The sequence below is a fragment of the Erinaceus europaeus genome, chromosome 22 (assembly GCF_950295315.1).
Source record: "Erinaceus europaeus chromosome 22, mEriEur2.1, whole genome shotgun sequence".
NCBI lineage: Eukaryota > Metazoa > Chordata > Mammalia > Eulipotyphla > Erinaceidae > Erinaceus > Erinaceus europaeus.
The window spans coordinates 3,396,585-3,418,280 of NC_080183.1; the positions used below are offsets into that span (position 1 = coordinate 3,396,585).

Genomic DNA, 21,696 nt, shown 5'->3' on the forward strand with positions numbered 1-21,696 from the left:
TTTGCAGAGCCCTGAGCTACAAGGCTCTGTGTTCACCCTGAAGTCAGGGGTGCGACTCCCCAGCTCAGTGATTATACCAACCCACCTCCACCCCCTGCAAAACCAACAAACAAAAAAGACCAAATAATGGGACCTCTTCCCAGCAGCCCTGATGTCTTCACAGACCACTGGAAATTTCAGCAAGTCAAACCTCAGACTTAGCGGTGGACAGCAAGCCCCATTCGAAACGAAGCATTTTAATTGTCAAGAGAGAAACAAGAAAAGACAACAACGACATTAAAAAAAAAAAAAAAAAGAATGCTTGCCCCCACCCCACCGCCTCTTGTAAGTCAATGCCGATCACTGGAAAATAGATTTCTCAAACTTATATTCTCATTTTTCCCTGCTCGAATCACGGCAGGAAAATCAATATTACAACTTCACACTTAAGACATTTTGCAGCAACAGACAGAAGCAGAGGCAGAGGCAGAGACAGAGGCAGAAGCTGGCGGCCGCTCCCGGCCATCGCACAAGCACCGAGCGCCCCCTAGCTGCCACACAGCGCCAGAGACGGCTCAGCCCGGCCAAGTCCCCTCAAAGTTTACCAGGGAGAGCACCAGAAACACCAGGGGATGACTGGTGACAGAGGACAGGGGAGATGACGACGAGGGAGGCAGAAGGGGAAGCTGACAAGAGCCCCCCAAAGCAAGGAGACAACAGCAAGCTGCTGGGGCTGGGAGCTGAAGCACCTATCACCACAGCTGACGGCTCTGAGCTCAGACACCCTTCCAGGACCATCAGACACCAAAGTGGACCTGCCCTGCGCTCAGCGGCCCCATCTCATCCTGCCTGGCCGTCGCTAAGCCACCCACCTCGCCACCTGGCTCCCAGGCGCCTGTCACCACTGCTACTCCAGCCATTCTGCAGCCAGTGCCTTCACCCCCAGCACCAGAAAAAGAAAAAAAAAAAGATTCTTCTTCTCTGTTATGAAATACTCCAAATGCCAAACAAAAATTGCCAAGACCAAAGACAGACAAGGAACAACCTACACTCCTCCCCTGGGGAGAAAAAATACACACACACACACACACACACACACACACAAACACAATATGGGGGCGGAATATCCTATAAAATATTAGGGGTGTTGAAATATGCTCATGGCTGTCTGCTCTCAGGTGTGAATTACAGTCAGACCCAAAGCAGCCTCACCTCACACCTCGGCTGAGTGCACTTCTGTTCCCCCAGGAAGATAAGCTGATTCTCCCACCCGTGTGGCCATGCGGGGTAGGGGGGTTCCCTCTGTGCAGAGGGGGAAGCAGCTTCACCGTCACTTCCACTATCTATCCCCAGCCCCCCACACACACAAAAAAAAAGATAGCTTTCTCGGAGATGGTGGGGTGTGGGAGAGCTAGTGGAGTTCCATGTCACAGACAGCTCAACTTCCGCATCTAAACTGGGTCCCTGGCTGGTCTGCAGAGTCACAGATTCCAGCCAAAAATTGCTCTTCTTCCCAAGCGGCCTGTTCAGGCGGTTAAAAAGGCCTCTTCCGGGGGTGGGGTGGGGCATATCTGACCTGGGAAACCTGGGAGCTGCTTCTGGGGCCCCAGCTCCCCTCTTTCCACCACGGCTGGCACTGTGGGCTCCCGGCCTGTGTCCCCTGGCCCTACTGTCACCACAGTGTCCCCTGTTTGTACCAGTAGCTGTGTCTGTTCTCTGGTGTGCAGTCACATCCATCTGGGTGGAACGTTTTGAAGCAAGCCAGAAGCCTGGTGTGCAGCCCCAGCTGGCCCCCACCAGCTCGGAGACCTCCCTCCAGCACTGCCTGGGACCCCACAAAGGCCCTGCTCCAACCCCACCCCCCGAAGATGCAGGCTTCCCCAGGTCCCCAGCCCCTCAGTTCTCCTAAGTCAAATGGCAGGCAGCACCCTTCTGGAACCCAAGTCAGCAGCCAAGCACCCATGTCACCCCTTCCGGTTTCTTTCACATTCAAAAGCTAAGATGGGTACCCTGGAGAAGGAGCCCGGACAGCACCCCATTAGGGAGCTGGGGTGCTGAGCAGCCGAAAACTACACATGTATGCACCCAAGGAGTGAAGGGGAGCCCCCCAGACCGCGTCCCCCACCAGACAGTGAAGGGCACCTGACTCTTGCCCACCCACCCCTGGGTGACACACGACAGGCAGAAAGACCAACTGCTCTGAGATAACAAATAGCCTGGCTGAGACTCGGGGAGCTCTCCCTGTGGAAAGGAGCTCTCCCTGTGGAAAGAGCACTGTGTGGCCAGCAGGCCAGCACCACGGCCACTGCCACCCCCTTCCCTCCTGCTCTCTCCTCTCCTCTCTTCTCTTGCTCTGTCTCTCGCCTCCCTGCTCTCTTGGGTGTCAGCTGGCTTTCCCCATCACCGCTCTGAGCCTGACGCCCAGGGAGAAAGAGAGGTGGAACAAAGCCTGGAAGGGTGCTGTCCCCCAGTCCCCCAGGTCCCCCAGGTCCCCAGGACCCCAGGCCCAGCTGCCCCAAGTCCTTCCTACCAGGGCTCTTGTAAGGGCCCCAGGAATGCTTGTGCTGTGAAAACTGAACTGGGATCCCTACCTGCCTCTGCCCCCACCCCCATACACAAATACAAACACTCCTGCACACACACACACACACACACACACACACACACACATTTTTTGACCGCTGTCAGCTTGGCAATGCACCCCCCCTCCAACAATTCCAACCCTTCTTCCACCCCAAGGCCCCCCTCAACTTTTCCCCTCCTCAAAATAAAAAATAAAAATAAAAAAAACCTTTGCAAATGAGCCCAGGCTGAGCAGGGCACGGAGGCCATGGCTTAAGGGGTCTGTAGGAAGTCTGTCACCGCTTCACCCCAGCCCGGCTGGGAGCTCAGGGAGCAATGTCACCAGCCAGCCAGCAGGAAGGGATCTTGATCCAGCCAGGCTGGAAGCTGGGCATTTTGTTTTAAATGCGACCGGTAAAGTCTCCTTAGATGAAACAGCAGTAGGAAAAAAAAATAATAATAATACAAGAAAGTCCTCTTCCCTCCATCCCCCCCCAAAAAAAATTTAAATACCATCAAAAAAGATATGCTTCTCCCAAGGTGAACCCCCACTTGAAACCCCATCCCCTCCCACCCCCTCCCCAATACCCCCACTAGCAAGAGTAATAATAAGCCCAGAAATTCTTACTAAGGTGTCTGCCATAACAAAGGAGAGGTAGCAGCAGAAACAAACGGCTGAGCGCAGAGGGCTCTTGTGTGGGTCTTCCAGGGGAGGGAGAACCCCTTTATATATTTATATATTTATTTATTTATTTATTTAAATGGTTTGAAAATGGAACATAAATATTCGGCTCCCGGCGCCGGCGGCCAGTCCCAGCAGCGGCTGGGCTGTGCGCCGCGGCCGAGCCGGGCTGCGGGCTCCGAGCTCCGGGCTCCGGGCTCCGGGCTGCGGGCTCCAGGCTGGGCTGCAGGCGCGCAACCTGCCGGCCGCGGGGCTGGGGCTCAGGCGCCAGGGCTCGGGCTTCCACTGCAAGGAAATCTGAGTTGGGACAAGGAGAAGGAATTAAAAGGGAGCAAGGCCAGGAGGGGTGACCGGGCTGCGGGCTGCGGCTGCGGCTGCGGGAAGCGGCCACCTCGCACGCCGCGACCTGCCCGGAGGCCACGGCCTGCAGCCCGGAGCCGGGGCGCCGGGAAGATGGGGAGCGGCGGAGGGGGTCCCCCTGCCTCGCTCTCTTGTCCAACTCTTTCCCAAGCACATCCCTCCTTCCCACCCCACTCCGAGCCCGCAGCCCCCCTTCCCTCCCCGCGGCGGGCATTCTGCACCAGCCCCCCGGCCCCCCTTTCTCAGATTTCGGGGGGATGGGGGGCTGGAGGAGGGAAGACGACCCGCAGGCTCGGGGAGCCCAGGCAGGACGGCGCGCCCTACGCCCCGCGCGCTCCGCCAACTTTTCCCGGCGCCCCCTCCCCCGGTCCCCTCGCCCAGCACCGCCGCGCCGCTCGGCCGAGCACCCGCACACCGCACAGCGCACACCGCACACCGCGCACCGCGCACCGCGCACCCCGCCCGGCACGACCGCGGCCCCCGCGCCGCCCCGCGCACCCCCCGCAGCCCCCGGCCCGGCGCGCACGCCGCGGACACTTACGTGTGAGCACCTCCCTCCGGGACACGTGCTGCGGGTTGCCCTGCTTACGGCGGGACATGGCCCCGCATCTACTCGGGCATCGCCCGGAGAGCCGCGCCGCTGGGCCCAGGGGCCGCCGCCGCCGCCCGCCGCCCGCCCGCCCGGCCGGCCGGGGCTCCGCTCGCTTCTTCTCCCCCCTGCCTCGCGTGCTCTCGCTTCCTCCTGCTCCTCTTCTGTATGTTGCTCGCTCTTTCTTCTAGGCTGCTGTAGGTTTTGTTTGCAAAAAATATATAATAATAAATAAAAAGAGAGACAGAAGAGAAGAAGAAAAAATAAAAAAGAACCACCTCTCCGTCTGAAATAGGAGAAAGAGGCAAAATTAAAAGAAAAAATATACCAGCTGCTGGCTGCAGGCTGGCTGGCTCCCTGAAAATAGATATATATTCTTCCGAAGGGAGGAAAAAAAAAAAAGATCGCTTACACTTCTTCAAACTGCGCGGCCTCCTGGACTTGCAGATGGCTTCGGGAACTTGCAGTGGATTTGCACAGGCTGCGGGCACTTTTCTCTCGCGGGCAGGTCGGTGCAAAGCGCACCAGGAAGGGGGTGCGTGGGGGCAGAGGGGGGAGAAGGCAAGCGGTCAAAATAAGGAGGAAAGAAGGAAAAAGAAGAAGGGAAGAAAAAAAAAAGCCAAGGAAACTTGGGGACTTATCTCGTCCCCCCTTCACCCCGCCCCCTCCAAAAACGCACGGCGACCGGGACGGCCGGGGAGGGGGGGGTTGGGGGGGCCCGGCGCGGACGCGGGCCGGCGGGCTGGAGGCTGCCCCCCGCGAGGCCGGGCACCGCAGCGGCTCGGCGCGGTCCACCTGGCAGCGGCGCCGGCCGGGAGGCTCCGTGCCCGGGGCGGGCGGCGGGCGGGCGGCGGGCGCTCCCCTGGCGCGGCGGCCCGGGGGAGCGGGCCCAGGGGCGGCGGGCCCAGGGCGCCGGGCCGGGCGGCGCGGGCCGGGGCTGGGGATCGCACGGTGAAGATGGCGGAGTCCGGGTTCTCCGGGAGCTCTCGGTCTCTCTGTGGCTGGGGCTGCCTCTGTACAATGGGATAAAATTCAAGTTCAAGTGCGGACGTGACGTTTAATCTGCACTAGAGACAAAAAGACCCAGAGAGTCGGAGCACTGGGGGCGACTAGCGGTGGCTTTTTAACATTGTACCCTGCAAGAGAACAAGAAAGCACACACACACACACACACACACACACACACACACACGCACACACATGCACACACACGCACAGGCACACGCGCCCCCGCCGCGCGCACCGGGCACCCCCGCGGCCAACGGCCACATGTGCCCAGTGCGCTTTTGTGCGCTCGCGCCCCTGCTCCCCTACCCCCACCCCTGCTGTGCAAAGTGGGGGGGGGATGTTTTTAAAGAAAGCCCTCTCCATCCCTCCTGGGGTCCTGGAGGCAGCACCCCATAGAGAAAGAGGAAGGTGGGGTGGAGAACTGGATGCCTGAAAGTGAGGTCCATGCAAGGCCTGTCCCACGGAAGGGGGTGGGCTGTGGAGGAGGATTAGGGTCCCCCTGGGGGGACAGGACAGAGCACCCACGCTTCACCCCCTGGGAAAGTGGCTGGGTTGCTGTGGGGGGGGCGAGGGTGGCAGTGAAACTTCCCCCAAAGTGTCTGTCCCTCCTCACAGTCCTACTGTTGCAAACTCCCGGGAAGTCAGGTGGGCAGATTTGAGGAGGCACAGCGCACTGGGTGAAACAGAGACCTTGCCTGAGTCCCGTTCCAAAAGGAATGTGCACCCTCCAACCTCCACACCCCCTGCCTGCCTCACCCAAGTTCCAGAGCATGCCCCCCAACCCGGGGTCTAAGGATGGTGTCGAGGGTCAGGGGACAGGTGTGACCCACCTGTGCTGGTCAAGAGGAGGAGGAGGCGGCCAGACCTTGAGGACACACGTGGGTGACCCAACCCCTCCCCCCTCCAAAGCTGGGCACTTGTGTCACTCCGGTGCTTTGATCTGCAGAGGGGGACTAGAGAGGAGTTGTAGGGGCGAGTGGGGGTCTGGAGTCAGAAGCCGCCAAGGGGGCGTGGAGACGCCTGCCTGTAACTTGGGGCATCTGGTGGCTTTGGATGGCTCCTCCAGGTTGCTGGTGGCAGGAGGCGGCCAGAGCGGGTCAGGGCCTGGCTCTGGGCAGGGCTGGGGCGAGGCCAGCTGCACCCTCCCCACCCAGCCTCCTGCTTGCTGAGTGACAGGGCCTGAAGCCTCAGGGTGCGCCACCCCCCAGGGGCTTTGCCCTCCAGGAGCAAGGGGTTCAGAGAAGGGGAACGTGTGGGGGGGGGGAGGACAGTAGGCTTTTTGTTCTCACCACCCAGCTCTTGGGTGGGGTGGAGGAACCAGCAAATTAACCCATCGCAGCGCCCCCCCCCCCCTTAGGCCAAAAAGAGACCCCCTGAACAGGCCCCCCATCCCCAGAAAAAAAAACACAGCAAGATGTGCGCTGGCAGTTCTGTAAACTCTGGACTGGGGGGGGGGGTCGCGAGGGGACACACTGCACCCCCTGCCCCTTCCCCCACCCCACACCCCACCTCCACGTGGTCCGAAGTCTAGAAGCGCAGCCCTCCCCTCCCACCCCATCGCTTACAATCTTTCCAGGAAAGTGGTCTGAGCTTACCAAAAAAAAAAAAAAAAAAAAAAAAAAAATGCCCACACGCACCTTTGATAAACTTCTTTTAAGAGTCATAAGCTTGCTGTCCAGACTCACCCAGACTCAAGGCGGGGAGGGGCGGCCCTGTGTCCCCGGGGGCTGAGCGGGTGGGCTCCCAGGGGGACTCGGGACCCCCACCCTGGGGAGGGGACCCGGCCGGGACAGGCTTGGGGCGCTGGGGGGGGACCCCGGCAGAGGGTCCGGGAGCGGACACAGGAAGTGAGGGGGGGGCTGGGCGCTTGCTCATTGGCCCCGCGTCGCCCCGACGGCGGGAAAGGCCGGCCACCCCGGCCCCCGCCCTCCGGTCCCCCGCCCCCCGGCCCCGGCCCCCGGCCCCAGGCCCCGGCCCCCGGCCCCCCGGCCTCCCGGTCCCCTGCCCCGCCCCCCGGACCCGGCCCCCGCCCCCCGGCCCCCTGCCCCCAGGCCCCCAGCCCCCTGCCCCCCGGCCCCCCGGCCCCCAGCCCCCTGCCCCGCCCCCCTGCCCCCTGCCCCCCGGCCCCCTGCCCCCCTGCCCCCCGGCCCCGGCCCCCTGCCCCCCTGGCCCCCGGCCCCCGGCCCCCGACCCCCTGCCCCGCCCCCCTGCCCCCCCGGCCCCCTCTCCCCCGCCCCTGGCCCCCTGCCCCCCGGCCCCCGGCCCCCGGCCCCCGCCCCGGCCGAGCGCGCTCCAGGCCCGCAGGCTCCGCCCTCCCCGCGCTCCCCGGCGGCCGCGGGCACCGTGCTCCGCGCGGCATGTCTGGTGTCACAGCTCCCCCTTTAGTCTCGCCGCGCTCCTGTCTCGCCTTCCGCGGGAGCTACAGCCGCCAGCCGCGACCTTGACCTCCCGGCCCTCCAGGCCCGCCCCTTGACCCCTTGGGGTGGGGCTTCGAGAGCTGAAGGGGTCCCCACCTGACCGCCTGAGCGTGCTGCACCCACTCATTGCATCCGCACTGGAAGTCAACTCCCCCCCACCCGCTCCTTCCACAGGGAGAGCGAGCGTGCAGGTGCTTAACATATGCAAAAAAATAATAATAAAAGAAGAATTTTTCATGTTCGAAATGCGACCCTCAAAGTCCCAAGAGGCCCCTTTCTCCAGCACCGGCTGCAGGCCTACTGTGTGCTCAGAACCCAGAACAGAGACTTTGTGCGGACTCGCATCAAATGGAAACAACAATTGCCAGTTTGCGTTCTCCCCCCCAAAAAAAAAAAAGAAAGAGGAAAAAAAAAAAGGAAAAAAGAAAGAGAAAAGGAAAAAAGAAAAGTAGATGTCCAAAAGCTTTTTGAACTCACACCCACCCCCTGCTCTTCCTCCCCTAGCCCTTTCCCAGCCACCATCATCTCCTCCATCACTCTGAGTCTCCTCACAGAGGACTTGTTCCCATATCATAAATCATGTCAGGAGGTCTGGTCGCGTCTTCTCAGCCTTGTGTGGGGCTCGAATTCCCCCAGCACGGTACATGTGAGGTGCCATGGGGGGAGCAGATTAAGCAGACACTGTGCCACACACACACACACACACACACACACACACACACACACACACACACACACCATGCTTGTTTAAAATCCCTCTAACCATCCTCAGTAGCTAATTCTAGCCCAGGTGGGGCTCCCTCCAAGATCCCACAGACTTTCAGAGCTGTTGTGTTTGACTCTCTGTCTTTCTGAAAATGTGGAAAGACCCTCCCCCCATAAAAGTGGGAACTCAAATGATCTCTGTTGAAAAATATATTTATGTGTGTGTGTCATGTACAGTGCTGGCTTAACAAGAATCCACACCCACGATCCAGGCCCCCTCCCCAAAGTCATGGAGTTACTTCTGCAGTTAACAGCAGATATTAATTAATACCATATTAATTCATTCCTGGGACTTAAAAGGAAGAAGGAGGAGGAGGAGGAGGAGGAGGAGGAGAAAGAGAAGAAAAAATGTTTGCAAAAAGAAGACGGGTCTTTTTCGAATTCGCACGTGTAAGGCAAATCTGGGAGCAAACAGCCTGCTGGTTTCTGTCTGCTGGGATCTATAAACGCTGTTGGCGGTAGAGCTAAGGGGGAGAAAATCTGTCCCTCAGATGAGTGGACTGAGGTGTCTCCACACTCCAGGAAAGCACGGGGGTGGGCTGAGCCCCACCTATGCTGAGCGTCAGGCTCCATGAGTGTCCCTCCTCCAGCTTCCTAGACACGTGTGTCTAGGCCAAAAATCCAGGAACCTCAAGACACAAAAGAGGCCTGTTCGACTCCCAGGCATAATATCTGCTAGAATCATTTTATGTCACTTTGAAAAAAAAAAAGTTTTTTTAAGGCATCAGATTTCTAAATGCCATAAGGGCTCAGTTAAGTCTTTGCTGAGTTTGGAGGAGATTTTGGTGTTAATATATCGATGATTATGATGTGAGGGAACCCAAATTTTCCTTCTAATGTTTTTGCTCCTGGGAGGGGGGTAGGGTGGTCTTTGTTTGACCAGAATCTGACTCAGGGTGGTGTTGAGGACTAAACCTAAGACCTTTGTTGACTCAGGCATGAAAGTCTGTTACTGAAACCACTGAGCTGTCTCCCCAGCCCACCTTCAACCATCATTCGGGTGAGTGAGTCTCTCTTTACATTGAATTCAGCAGCTGCGGTGGCCTCTGCACCCTCTTTGTTTCTGCAAGTGAGACTTGGGCTGGAAGGGGTCGTATCTTGGTTGCATCTCTCAGCTAAGACACGTGGTCGCTAAGAAACAAGAAAGGCGGCATTGCCTGCTGTCTTTGGAGCTGCAGCCTGCGAGGGGTTAAACCAGACTCACTGTTCCTGATTCATGTATTATTTTTCCATAAAAAAAAAAAAGGACTCACCCTGCTCTCTGTATATGAACAAGCTTCAAACACCCACAGCGAATGTTCCTCGCCCTGTCCCTGTCATCCAAGAGGAGATTGAATGGCTCTGCACTAAGGGATCTGGAACTATTTCTACAGCTTTCTCTCCTCATTTGGAACTTTCTTGCCTTGCTAATTTTAATTCTCTGGTTGACTCATCAATTCAAATTTGGTGGGGACTGGAAACACCCAGCTGGGTGGACTTGGGAATAATATTGTTCATTGGACTTGAGGAAAACACTGTTCACCGAGATGGTCCTTAGATTCCAAATCAAGTTCTATACAAACATGGAGGTCACAGTGGCATGTGTGCGTGTGCGTGTGCGTGTTTGCAGAGAGGGTCACACACACATATAAATGTAATGATCACAAACAGGGAGGAGAAAGGGAATGGAAAGAGGGAGGGTGGTAGTGCACTGGGTTAAGGGTTATGTGCACATAGTATGAAGCACAAGGATCCCAGTTCAAGCCCCAGCTCCCCCCAGCAGTAAAGCATGTCTGCAGGTGTCTATCTTTCTCTCCTCCCTTTCTATTTCCCCCTCCCCTCTCAATTTCTCTCTGTCCTATAGGAAAAAAAAATTGAAAAATGGCCATAGGAGCAGTGGATTTGTAGTGCAAACATCAAGCCAGCACAATAACCCTGGAGGAAAAAAGAAGGAGGAGGAGGAGGGGGAGGAGGAGGAGGAGGGGGAGGAGGAGGGGGAGGAGGAGGGGAGGAGGAGGGGGAGGAGGAGAAGAGAAAGAAGAAAGGGAGGGAGGGAGGGAGGAAGGGAGGGAGGCAGGTAGGTGGTGGTACACCTGGTTGAGTGCACATATTATAATGTGCAAGGACCTGGGCTCAAGCCCCTGGCCCCCACCTGCAGGGGGAAAGCTTTGTGAATGGTGAAGCAGGGCTGCAGGTGCCTCTGTCTTTCCCGCTTCCCTCTCAAGTCTGGCTATCTCTATCAAATAAATAAAGATAATGGAAAAATAATATTTTTTAAATCTTAACATTTAAAAAGAGAGAGATAGAAAGAGATAGCTGTGGGAAAGACCTGGGCAGGGCCCTTGTGACTCGAGCTCCCTGGAATCTTCTCTGTGATGCTGGGGACCCAGAGGGGCCGTGCTCACACAACTCCCCAGCAAAGCTCATATGGGACTCGGAGAATTAATTTGTATCCTTAAAGAGTTTGAGAAAGAGGATGTTTTGGTACAGGTTAAACTGGGCTTGGAAGCAAACTTGCCTCTCTTACAAACTCTGCACCCCCAGGCCCCATCCTGGGCTAGGAAAGCCTTGCTGTGCTGTAATGCGCTCTCATCAAAAGAAGTGATGGAGAGGGGTGAGAAGTCAGGCTTCCCTCCCTCCAAAAGCTCACCCAATGAGAAGGCTAGCAAGAGAGAGGTTGTTATCCCCGCCACACACACACACACCAGGAAAAAAAAAAAAAAAAGCAGAATGAAAAGCAGCCAGCACCTTGCTTCAGATGTGCCTTGCAGAGCCAGTAGGGCACAGGGCTGTGCCAGTGTTCATCTGTCACTCGGTGCTTTTAGAAATAGCAACAAAGGTAGTTTGGCTGCTAGAAAAACCCTGAGTGGGGGGCTGGGTGGTGGCACACCTGGTTGAACACACATGTTACAATGTGCAAGGACCCAGGTTCGAGCCCAGGGTCCCCACCTGAAGGGGGAAAGCTTCATGAGTGGTGAAGCAGGGTTGCAGGTGTCTCTCGGTCTTTCTCCCTCTCTATCTCCCCTTTCCCTCTCAATTTCTGGCTCCTTTATCCAATAAATAAATAAAGATAATAAAAAATTAAAAAAGAAAACCTTTAGTGGCTTGTCCTCTCCTTAACAGCAGCCAGGTGAGGGCTGCCGGTCTTTGTAACAGATGGCCCTGGAGATGGAAGGGTGCATGGGGTACTCGGGAAAGGGGTCACTGTCTAACTGGCATCTCCTGCCCCACTAGGGAAAGATAGAGATAGGTTGGGAGTGTGGAGCCACCTGCCAACACCCATGTCAAGTGGAAAAGCAGTTACAGAAGCCAGAACTCCCACCTTCTGCACCCCATAAAGAATTTTGGTCTATACTCCCAGAGCAGGAAACATATTAGGGGGAAGATTACCAGAGGGTTCTGAAGCCCAATTCCATCAGGACCTGGAAAGAGAAGAGAAAAAGAGGAAGCACACTTGAAAGTAGTAACAGGTGTAGATGTGGCTTAGAGAGGAAGAGAAGGCGGGGTTATAAAAATGTGGGCAAAATATAGATAGAAAGATAGTTGTAGAAATAATAGTCATCCCGTTATCTGTGACCTTGGGAGAGCCACTGCATGAGAGGGCATGGGGACACAGAGCTCTGGTGGTGGCAATGGTGTGAAACTGTCTCCTTGTTATCTTGTAATTTTGTATATCTTGTAATTTTTAAGTCAATATTAAATCACAGAGAGAGAGAGACAGAGAACAGGGCATCCATCTGTCAGAGATACCCTTTCAGCTCCACTTACAAGACAGACAGTTTGCCACAACAAAAGATATTTAAGCCCCCCCCCCCCCAGAGAAAATCAGCGTGCTATGTTAAGGTGCTTTCCGACATTCATTTAATTTTTTTGGGGGGGAAATGATTTTGCTGTGATTCTAAGTCTTGGGGCTCATTGAAACAACAGTGGTGATGGCAGTAGTTTCACTCATTTGAACTTGTGGCAAAACCTTGCGTCCGTCTCTCTCTCTCTCTCTCTCTCTCTCTCTCTCTTCTCCCTTCTCATCCTCCTACACGTGTCCACCCCGCTGTCACCGACCCACTGATCTGCCATCTAAAGTGGACGGATTCATGGTCACATCCGTGTCTCCACCCGGATCCAGTCCTGCCGTGTCCAACGGGAGGGATCCTTCGTGGGCTGCTGGGACCAGACTCCAGTGTCTGCACTTTCATTATTTGTATCTGCTTAACAGGAACAATTAGAGAGCTGAAGAGTGAGGACGCCCATGTGGGGGACCGTCTCGGTATTGTACCCATGCCACACATTCCGGCGGGAAGGAACACAGTAATGTAGAAAGCATTAGTGGAGCGAACGCTCGGCTCAGCGTTTGGGGAATCGGATCGTCGGGATGTTTCTGGCAAGAACTCATACTCTAGTTGAAATCTATCAAACACCTTAATTAGCTCTGGGTACCTCGATGCACCCAGCCCAGAGGCAAGTCGGAAGGTTCTGGAGGAAGGAACGAGAGCTTCAGGGATGTGGCTTGAGCCTCCCTGGATCTCCCAGGACCCGTGGGCCTCGGTTTCCAGACAGGAACACGCGGGTCCTGGTGAGAAGATGACACATCCCCGGGTCTCCTGAAGCCACCTCTGGGGACACAGAAGAGGGTGTCTTCGTAGTTTGGCGGGTGTCTGGGCCTCGGGATGGGACAAGGCCACGCTGAGACAAGCTGTTGCCAGCAGTAAACGGAGCCTTTTCCTGAGCCAACCATTCCACCTGGACCTCTGCACAAATTATTGTTTTCAATTACCACCTGTGTATTCCTTCCCATGCAACTTATTGACGTAGAATTACAGCTACAGCGGTATAAATAAGTTATGCCGCGGTTGTAAAATGGAAGAAATTTTGTTGTAGCAATTATGTTCAGCAAGATGACAAAATAAATTTCCAGAGTTGTGCCTGCAGTAACCTGGGGAATTTAAACCTCATAATTTCCATTCATTTCAGATAATTTGGAGTAATTTCTATATGTAATAACTTGGTAATGAAAAACGCAGCAGTACTGAAGTGATTTCGCTCCGGTTTTTTTTTTTCCCCTCCTATGGTATACATGGTACAAAATAAATGATAAAAATAATATTTCCTTTTATATGTGTGTGTGTTGAGTAATTCCTTCAGCCAAAAAAAAATCATAAACTAATACCCGGACTAAATCTCTGTCCACAAAATGAAAAATAAATTGAGTTAAAGAAAGTGAGGACGGATGAAGGGCCATGGACATGTGATTGTGACTTTATTGAATTGTTTTATTCCCAGGATCCAGCGGGCCTCTGAGGGCTTCCAAGCAAAGGACTAGTTCAGGAAAGCCTCCAGATGCCCAAGACTGGCAGACAGGAAATGACATCCTCCCCAAAGCTGGAGGACCCAGCCAGGTGGGAGTGTACCCAGGAAGCGGCAGGATCCTAGGCCTCCTGAGGTGAGCAGGGCTGCTGCAAGGTGCCTTCAAGGACTTTGATGACAACTTCCATCAAGGCTGCAAGCAAACTCTGGGGCAGGGCAGAGGTTGTGTGGGGTCCCACCTTTAAATGACAACAGAGTGAGAGGCTCCAAATTTCCTGCCCCTCAGCCCTGAGGGTGTCCCTCTGCCCCCCGGGGAAACACCTGCTGAACTGCTTGGAGGGTGAGCAGGGATCTTAGAGCCCACCTCAGCTCCCAGCGTGTGCAGTTTGACTCAGAAAGAAAGATAGCAGGGCCAGACACTGAGGCATCCACTTGAGGCCTCATGTTACCAGGCACAGGGACCCAGGTTCAAGCTCCCACCCTGTCCCCACCTGCAGGGGGGAAGCTTCATGAGTGGTGGAGCAGGGCTGCAGGGGTCTCTTCCTGCCTCTCCCTCTTCCCTCTCTTTTATTTTTTTAAAGGCCAGGCTTGAGTCTTTTGTTAAAATATTTTATTTATTTTATTTTTGAGAGAGATACAGAGAGAGAGAAACATCAGAGCCCTGCTCAACTCTGGCTTATGGTGGTGCGGGGGATTGAACCTGAGACTTTGGAGCCTCAGACTCGAGATTCTGTTTGCATAACCATTATGTTATCTCCCCCACCCTCACTCTCCCCTCTCAATTTCTCTCTGTCCTCTCAAATAATAGGGCGGGGGAATGACCACAGGAACAGTGGATTTAGTCATGCTGGCACCAAGCCCCTGAGATAACCCTGGAGATAATAAAAAAGAAAAATGGCGGGAAGGCTGGAAGAGGCAGCCCCAGTCCAGGCGCCCCAGACTCAGCCACCATCTCTCCCCAGACCCTGTCTCCTCTGCCCACTGGCCCAACCCTGTCCCCACCCCGTGCAGCCGGGGAAGAAGCCTGGCACCAGGACTGTGCGGGAGGCTCTCTCACGGGCTGTGGAAATGCTTGCCTGGCCCTTCATGAAGTACTCACTCCAGAGCTCACCCTCCTGATGCCCACTGGTGGGGGCGCTGCCATGGTGCCCAGCACAGTGTTGGGCCCTGAGGTCAATGGTGGGCTTCCATGTGGTGGCCAGCACCCAAGTGTCCATACACCTGAGTTTGGCGCCCCTGGCCTTGTCTACCGGTGACTCAGAACAGTCCCAGTGTGGCCCAGAGGTGGGATGGTGTACCTGGTAGGGAGCATGCCTCTCTGTGCGCAGTGCTCTAGTGTGTGTGTGTGTGTGTGTGTGTGTGTGTGTGTAAGGGGTCTCTGTCTCTTTTTGTCTCTCCCTCTCTCGTGTCTCTTCTGCTCCCTCTTCAAGTGAGAAGAATGAGGAAAGTGGAGCTGGCTGGTGTCCCACAGTGCCGAGCCTACAGATGGCGCTCTGCCCTCCCTCGCTGTGGAGTCAAACCTCTAGCCACGTGCTTGTGCAGCATTCAGGGCTCCTGGCCCCAGACCCCTGAGGCCTGCCAGGTCAGAGACAGGCCGGGGACACTGACAGGGGGCTTTTCTTATCTACTCCTGGAAGGACAGAGCCTCATTCCCAGGAAGCCAGATACCCCAGGGTTATGCCCACAAACACCCTCTCCGAGGTGGCGCAGTGGATAAAGCATTGGACTCTCAAGCATGAGGTCCTGAGTTCAATCCCCAGCAGCACAGGTACCAAAGTAATGTCTGGTCCTTTCTCTCTCTCCTCCTATCTTTCTAATAAACAAATAAAAAAATCTTTAAAAAAATAAAAATGAAACTATAACCCAGAAATCCCGCTCTTAGGCATTTGTCCAGTGGACACTCACACACTTCTTCTTCTAGCGTTTGCCCTTCTTCCGTAGCCAGTCAACAGCGTCAGGTTGAGCCTGATGTCTGCTTGTTGCTGGCTTTGAAAGTGACTGGGATCCATGTGGATTCAGTCAGCTAGGAAGGATCGTCAGTTTCCCCAATAAATGGGTACTCACGGGATGCACCACGAGAAGGTCAATCCAATGCATCCCACTCACACACTAATTAGACAGGACACGTGCACTCCTAATATAGCTGCATTCTTCACAACAACCAGAAAGGGGAAGCCGACCTGGTCAGCCTCCGATTGGTAGAGTCACACTCACCCTGTTCCCCAGAAGCCGTGTGCTTGCTGCCACCCCTCCACCTGGGTAGGGGGGTGCGGGGTCCCAGCTACAATGGGGCCACCACACTTTTAGATGCCAGTACCCAGAAGTGACCTGTGTCACTTCCATTTATTTATGTATGTATTTATTTATCTCTGTTTAAGTTGTGTATTTATTAAGGAGAGAAAGAGTGAGAGCCAGAGTACCACACTGGCCCGTGCAGAGCTGGGGATCAAACTCGGGACCTCACGCTTGCAAGAGGGGAGGAAGAGGAAGAGAGACATGGAGCGAGTGGAGACCAGGACACAGAGAGAGGCACTCCAGCTACTCTGCACCATCCCTGGAGCTTCCCTAGTGTTTTCTCTGTCTCTCCCATGTGCCGGGGGTGAAATCCAGGGGCCCAAGCACAGCAGGGTGTGCACTCTGCCGGCTGAGCTATCTCTACCAGCAGCACTTCTCCTCACAGTCAGGTGTGTCTGCCGACCCCCCGGGGCAGTGTGGAGAAGCCTGGGGGAGCCCTAGAGCTGCCCACCACCCAGTGTGGAAGTCCAAAAACGGGGTGCCCTCACTGCCAGGGCTGGGGGCCTCACTGGTCAGTCTGGCAGGGCTCCCCCAATCCACTGGGACCCTGAGGAGTGCCGGTGGGGAGGCGGCGGAGAACTGGTGCTTGCTGTCTGCACACCCCCTGCACTCCCGGGGTGGGGGGCCTTTCTGAGGGGGTGTGGCTCTCCCCAAGCTTGCCTGTCATTCCCTGAGGAGTCTGGAAACTTCTGGCCAGCACAGGAGTCTTCCTGGAAGAGGCTTTGCTCCCCATGGGAAGACTGGTAACACACACCACCCCCCTCCCCAAAGAACAGGAAGGGCGGTCCCAGCCACCACCTCCACCTCTCAGGGAAAGGGGCTCTCACATGGGCCCCCACCCTCACGCCCCCAGTCCAGAAATGTGTCCATTTGACATGCCAGCGAAAGATTGGCACCTACAGGCTCCGGAATGTGTGAGGTGGGCGTGTGGGATGGTGTCAAACACCCAGGCTTCCCCGCCAAGCCCTCAAAATAGTGCTTGACGGATGGATTCAGAGCACAGCACTGAAAGCTAGAGCAGGGCCACAGGCTGCCCACCCACCAAAAAGGGCGTCTGAGGTGGAGGGTGGGGGGCTCCTGCACCCCAGGGGGGTGGTTCACACCACAGCACTCTCTGACCCTTTTGCAATCTGTCAGTCACCGCACAAGAATCATACCATCACACTGTCCCTGGCAGGGACAAAGGCTTTTGAGTCCCAGCCCCTCAGTGGTGGTCCCTGTGGACATGTCTGTCCCCCAGTCAAGTGGGAGGGGCCACTTGGGGCTCCCTCCTGCCTGCCCTCTGCTCTTAACATCCTCTCACCCCATTTCCCTTCAGGAGGGCGACCCCTTCCAGACCCCGGAGAAGCCAGGACCCTGCTGGGGAAGGGTGGGGGTGGGTGTCCAGGTGAGAAGGACCACCTCCCATCTCCACCTGGCATCACACTGCCAGGGACTCGGGCTGGCCCGTCTCAGCTGCTTGTCCAGGTTCTACTGGGTCCTGAAGTTCAGGGACATAGTCCCAACCCCAGGGACACACTCATAGTGACTCAGGGGACATTATGCCACGAACACTCAGCATTGAAGGAATTCTGGCAATGGAGGCTGGGCCCGGTCAGGCTCCAGATGGGGAAACTGAGGCCCTACAGAAGGAACTTAGAAGGAATACAGAGAGGTGTTTGTTTTTTTTTTCCTCCAGGGTTATCACTGGGGCTCAGTGCATGTACTATGAATCTACTGCTCCTGGAGGCTATTTTTTTTCCATTTTGTTGCCCTTGTTGTTGCCCCCATTGTTTTTGTTATCGTTGTTATAGCTGTTGTTGTTGTTGGATAGGACAGAGAGAAATGGAGAGAGGAGGGGAAGACAGAGAAGGGGAGAGATAGACAGACACCTGCAGACCTGCTTCACTGCTTGTTAAGCAACTCCCCTGCAGATGGGGAGCCAGGGGCTCGAACTAGGATCCTTATGCCGGCCCTTGAGCTCTGTGCCTTGTACTCTTAACCCACTGTGCTACCGCCCTGCCCTCCATTTATTATTATTATTATTATTATTATTATTATTATTATTATTATTCTCTTATTTATTTGATGGTGACAGCCAACATTTAAGTGGAAGGGGGAAATACAGAAAGAGAGACAGAGAGACACCTACAGCCCTGCTTCACCACTCCTGAAGCTTTCCCCCTGCAGGTGGGGACCAGGGGGCTCGAACCTGGGTCCCTGCGCACTATGATGTGTGCGCTCAATCAGGTGCACCACCACCCAAACCTGAGAAGTGGTTGGTACATTTAGACAACAGATGTTACAGCTACACACACACACACAAAGAAAAAAAATGAAATTTTGCCATTCAGAGCAAAGGAAAAAGAGCCAAGGCACTGGGGCGGACAAAGTAAGTCAGAAGGAAAGAGACAAATACTGGACGATTTCACCCACATGTCCAGCAAAAGGGTATGAACTCCTTCGATGCACTCAGAAATAGTAGGGGTGACTTAAAAGGGAAGAGAAGTCAGGAACATAGAAAAAATGAGCAAATATCTGTAAATATAGTTATAGAAATAATAGTGGGAGTCAGGCGGTAGTGCAGCAGGTTAAGCGCATGTGGCGCAAAGCACCGGTGTAAGGATCCTGGTTTGAGCCCCCGGCTCCCCACCTGCAGGGGAGTCGCTTCACAGGCGGTGAAGCAGGTCTGCAGGCGTCTGTCTTTCTGTCCCCCTCTCTGTCTTCCCCTCCTCTCTCCATTTCTCTCTGTCCTATCCAACAATGATGACATCAGTAACAACAATAATAAAACAACAAGGGCAACAAAAGGGAATAAATAAATAAATTAAATTAAATTAAAAACAATAATAATAGTCAACCCATATCTGTGACCTTGGAAGAACTACTGCAGTTTCCAATGGAGGGAGTGGGGACACAGAGCTCTGGTGGTGGGATTATTCCCCTGTTAGCTTATAATTTTGTAAATCAATATTAAATCACAATAATTTTTTTTATATTTCTTTATTCCCTTTTGTTGCCCTTGTTGTTTTATTGTTGTAGTTATTATTGTTGTTATTATTGATGTCGTCATTGTTGGATAGGACAGAGAGAAATGGAGAGAGGAGGGGAAGACAGAGAGGGGGAGAGAAAGACAGACACCCGCAGACCTGCTTCTCCGCGTATGAAGGGACTCCTCTGCAGGTGGGGAGCCAGAGCTCGAACCCAGATCTTTATACCAGTCCTTGTGCTTTGCACCACCTGTGCTTAACCCGCTATGCTACTGCCCGACTCCCCACAATGATTTTTTGTTGTTGTTAAATCCATCAGTAGACAAAAAGAAAAGTCTCTGGCCGTACCATCCTGAACATGCCCAATCTCATCTGACCTTGGAAGCTAAGCAGGGTCCGGCCTGGTTAGTACTTGGATGGGAGACAAAAAGGAAATAAATAAGCCAAGGGCCAGGTGGTGGAGCACCTGGCTGGGCGCACATGTTACAATTCGCAAGGACCCAGGTTCAAGCTCCTAGTCCCCACCCGCACGGGGAAGCTTCACGAGTGGTGAAGCAGGGCTGCAGGTGTCTCTCTGTCTCTCACCCTCTCTATCCCTCCCTCCCCTCTCGATTTCTGTCTCTATCCAATAAATAAATAAAGATTAAAAAAAAAATTTTTAAAGAAGGAAGTCAGTAGCCACTTCTGGCAAAAATCAGGTTAAGGTGCTAACCCCTGGCTGTGTTTTCTCGTGGGGAGAGGACACAATGTTACTCCTGGGACAGTCCTGCCCAAAAGCCCCTAGTCCACATCCAGCCAGCTGGAAGCTCCAGGCAAACACATTCTCGGGGTGAAGCATCCTGGGCTCCCCCGCTCATTGTGCTGCCCTGACATAAACCAATAGGCCTGACAAATGACAACTACAGAGTGTGCCCTCTGCTCCTTTAGGTCAGTCAGTGCAATATAAAAAATAAATAAACCGTCTGTAACTTGGCCGACACCAGGATTCTCACTGGGGCTCCGTGCCTGCTCCACCACTCCTAGTGGCCATTTATTTATTTTATTTTTCCTATTTCTTTCTGTTTTGATAGAGCACATATTATGGAAGATGACCAATGCGATGAGACAAGAAAACCATAAGCAAGGATCTTACGCCGTTTGACTCAGGGGACTGCCACATCCCACAAGTCCTGTAGCAGCAACGTGCAGACGTGCAGGCTTGGAGAGATAGCTCAGGGCTAGCGGGCGGAGGGGCAAGGGCTGGGAAGGCACTCTGGAAGCCCCTTGGAACACCAGACCCCTGGCTGACAGCTCGTTTGTGCAGGAGACGAAAGCCCAGGAAGCCTCGTGCAGAGGCAGGCAGAAACCGGAGAAGAAAGAGTCTGCTTCGCAGAGGCACAGCTAAGCCGGGAGAGATCTGCAAGTTTGCTGTGTTCGGACTAAGATGCTCCTTTCCCAGCTGCAGAAAGGTCAACTCTTGCTGACTGTGGAGGTGGTTGCAAGAGGGTTAAGGAAGAAACGACGGGGGCAAGAAAGGGAGGCAAAGAGAGCATGTTCTACACCCCCTTTTTCAAGGGGTACAATTCCTACTTTAACTCAGAAATCTCAGACGCCCATGTGGGAACTAACGGTAAAAATCAGACAGCGCAATATCACATTGTGGAATGACTTGTCTTATTTAGTATACATTTAAGAATGTGTATGTATATGTCAGACATGGGCAGTGCGCTCTCTCTCTCTCTCTCTCTCTCTCTCTCCCTCCCTCCCTCTCTCTCCTTCTCTCTCTCTGTCTCTCTCTCTGTATGTGTGTGTGATCTTTCTCTCTGTCTCACTAAGATAAAATATTTTAAATAGATTCATAAATAAATAATTGTCATGAGCATGAGTTCCCAAGCATGCGTTCACCAGGGCACCTCCTGGCCATCCCAAGAGTCCCTTCCTGCCTTGAGAGCTCCAGCCAGCATTCTCGAAACATCTACCTTGCCGACCCCCTGCCGTCTGTCAGGATTCCCCAGCTGGCGGAGGGTAGATAGCATAATGGTTATGCAAACAGACTCTCATGCTTGAGGCTCCAACATCCCAGGTTCAATCCCCTGCACCACCATAAACCAGAACGAAACAGTGTTCTGGTTAAAAAAGAATAAGAAGTCCCCCAGCTGGCTGTGTGGGACCCACCCACACAAGAGTCTGTGACCTCCCCAAGACTGGACCAGATGCAGGCAGCAGGTGGGTCCCACCCTGAATGGTCTAGACGGAGCTGACGGAGAAGAGTTGTCTCTGCTGTCCAGTCACCAGGCTGGCAGCCTTTCCAGAATTCTGGGGGCCCCGGCACCCCAGATACAAGGGCAGAGTGCAGGGGGCACCAAGGATGCACACAGAAGTGGTCCCCACATCCACCTGGGGTGGGGGGGTACTTTGTCTCTCCGGGAGAGGGAAGAGTTCTGCTTCTGGGTTGTGACTGTGGAGAACGGACGGAACCCACACTTGTGGTGGCTGTGAGCAGTGTCCTCGTGAAGCGGTGAACCCCATGTTAGGGTCTGCAGTCTGGTCCATCCTCCTGTGTCTGCCAGGCCCCTGGGTGAAGCTCAGTGACCAGTAAACAGGGCTTCTGTACTCTCACGATTCTAAGGTCATTGCCAAATAAAAATTACAAAGAGAGCGTATACAGAGAGAGAGAGAGAGAGAGAGAGAGAGAGAGAGAAGAGCAATGCCCAGACTTGGCTGTAAACCCCTTGAACCCCAACCATCACCCATAACTTCTTCAACGTTACAGTTGTTAGGTGCTGAGTTTAGAGAGATTTTTTTTTTTTT

At 54.4% G+C, this 21,696-nt stretch overlaps 1 protein-coding gene and 1 long non-coding RNA gene across 5 annotated transcripts in view; one reads left to right on the forward strand and one right to left on the reverse strand.

Annotated features, from left to right (window-relative positions):
• The window catches only part of BCL11B (BCL11 transcription factor B), an 82,106-nt gene extending 76,925 nt beyond the window's left edge, over positions 1–5,181 (reverse strand). For 3 of the 4 annotated variants that reach the window (XM_060181026.1, XM_060181025.1, XM_060181023.1), the window contains exon 1: positions 4,125–5,181. In XM_060181026.1, coding sequence (XP_060037009.1) covers positions 4,125–4,182 — 58 coding nt within the window. In that variant the 5' untranslated portion in view covers positions 4,183–5,181. The remainder of the gene's footprint in view (positions 1–4,124) is intronic. The other variant, XM_060181024.1, reaches the window with a different exon arrangement.
• Positions 5,182–8,667: 3,486 nt separating this feature from the next.
• LOC132535393 (uncharacterized) lies at positions 8,668–13,246 on the forward strand. The gene is made up of 3 exons (XR_009547171.1): positions 8,668–8,752; positions 9,299–9,362; positions 12,555–13,246. It is a non-coding gene; the product is annotated as an uncharacterized LOC132535393 (long non-coding RNA).
• The last annotated feature ends 8,450 nt before the right edge of the window (positions 13,247–21,696 follow it).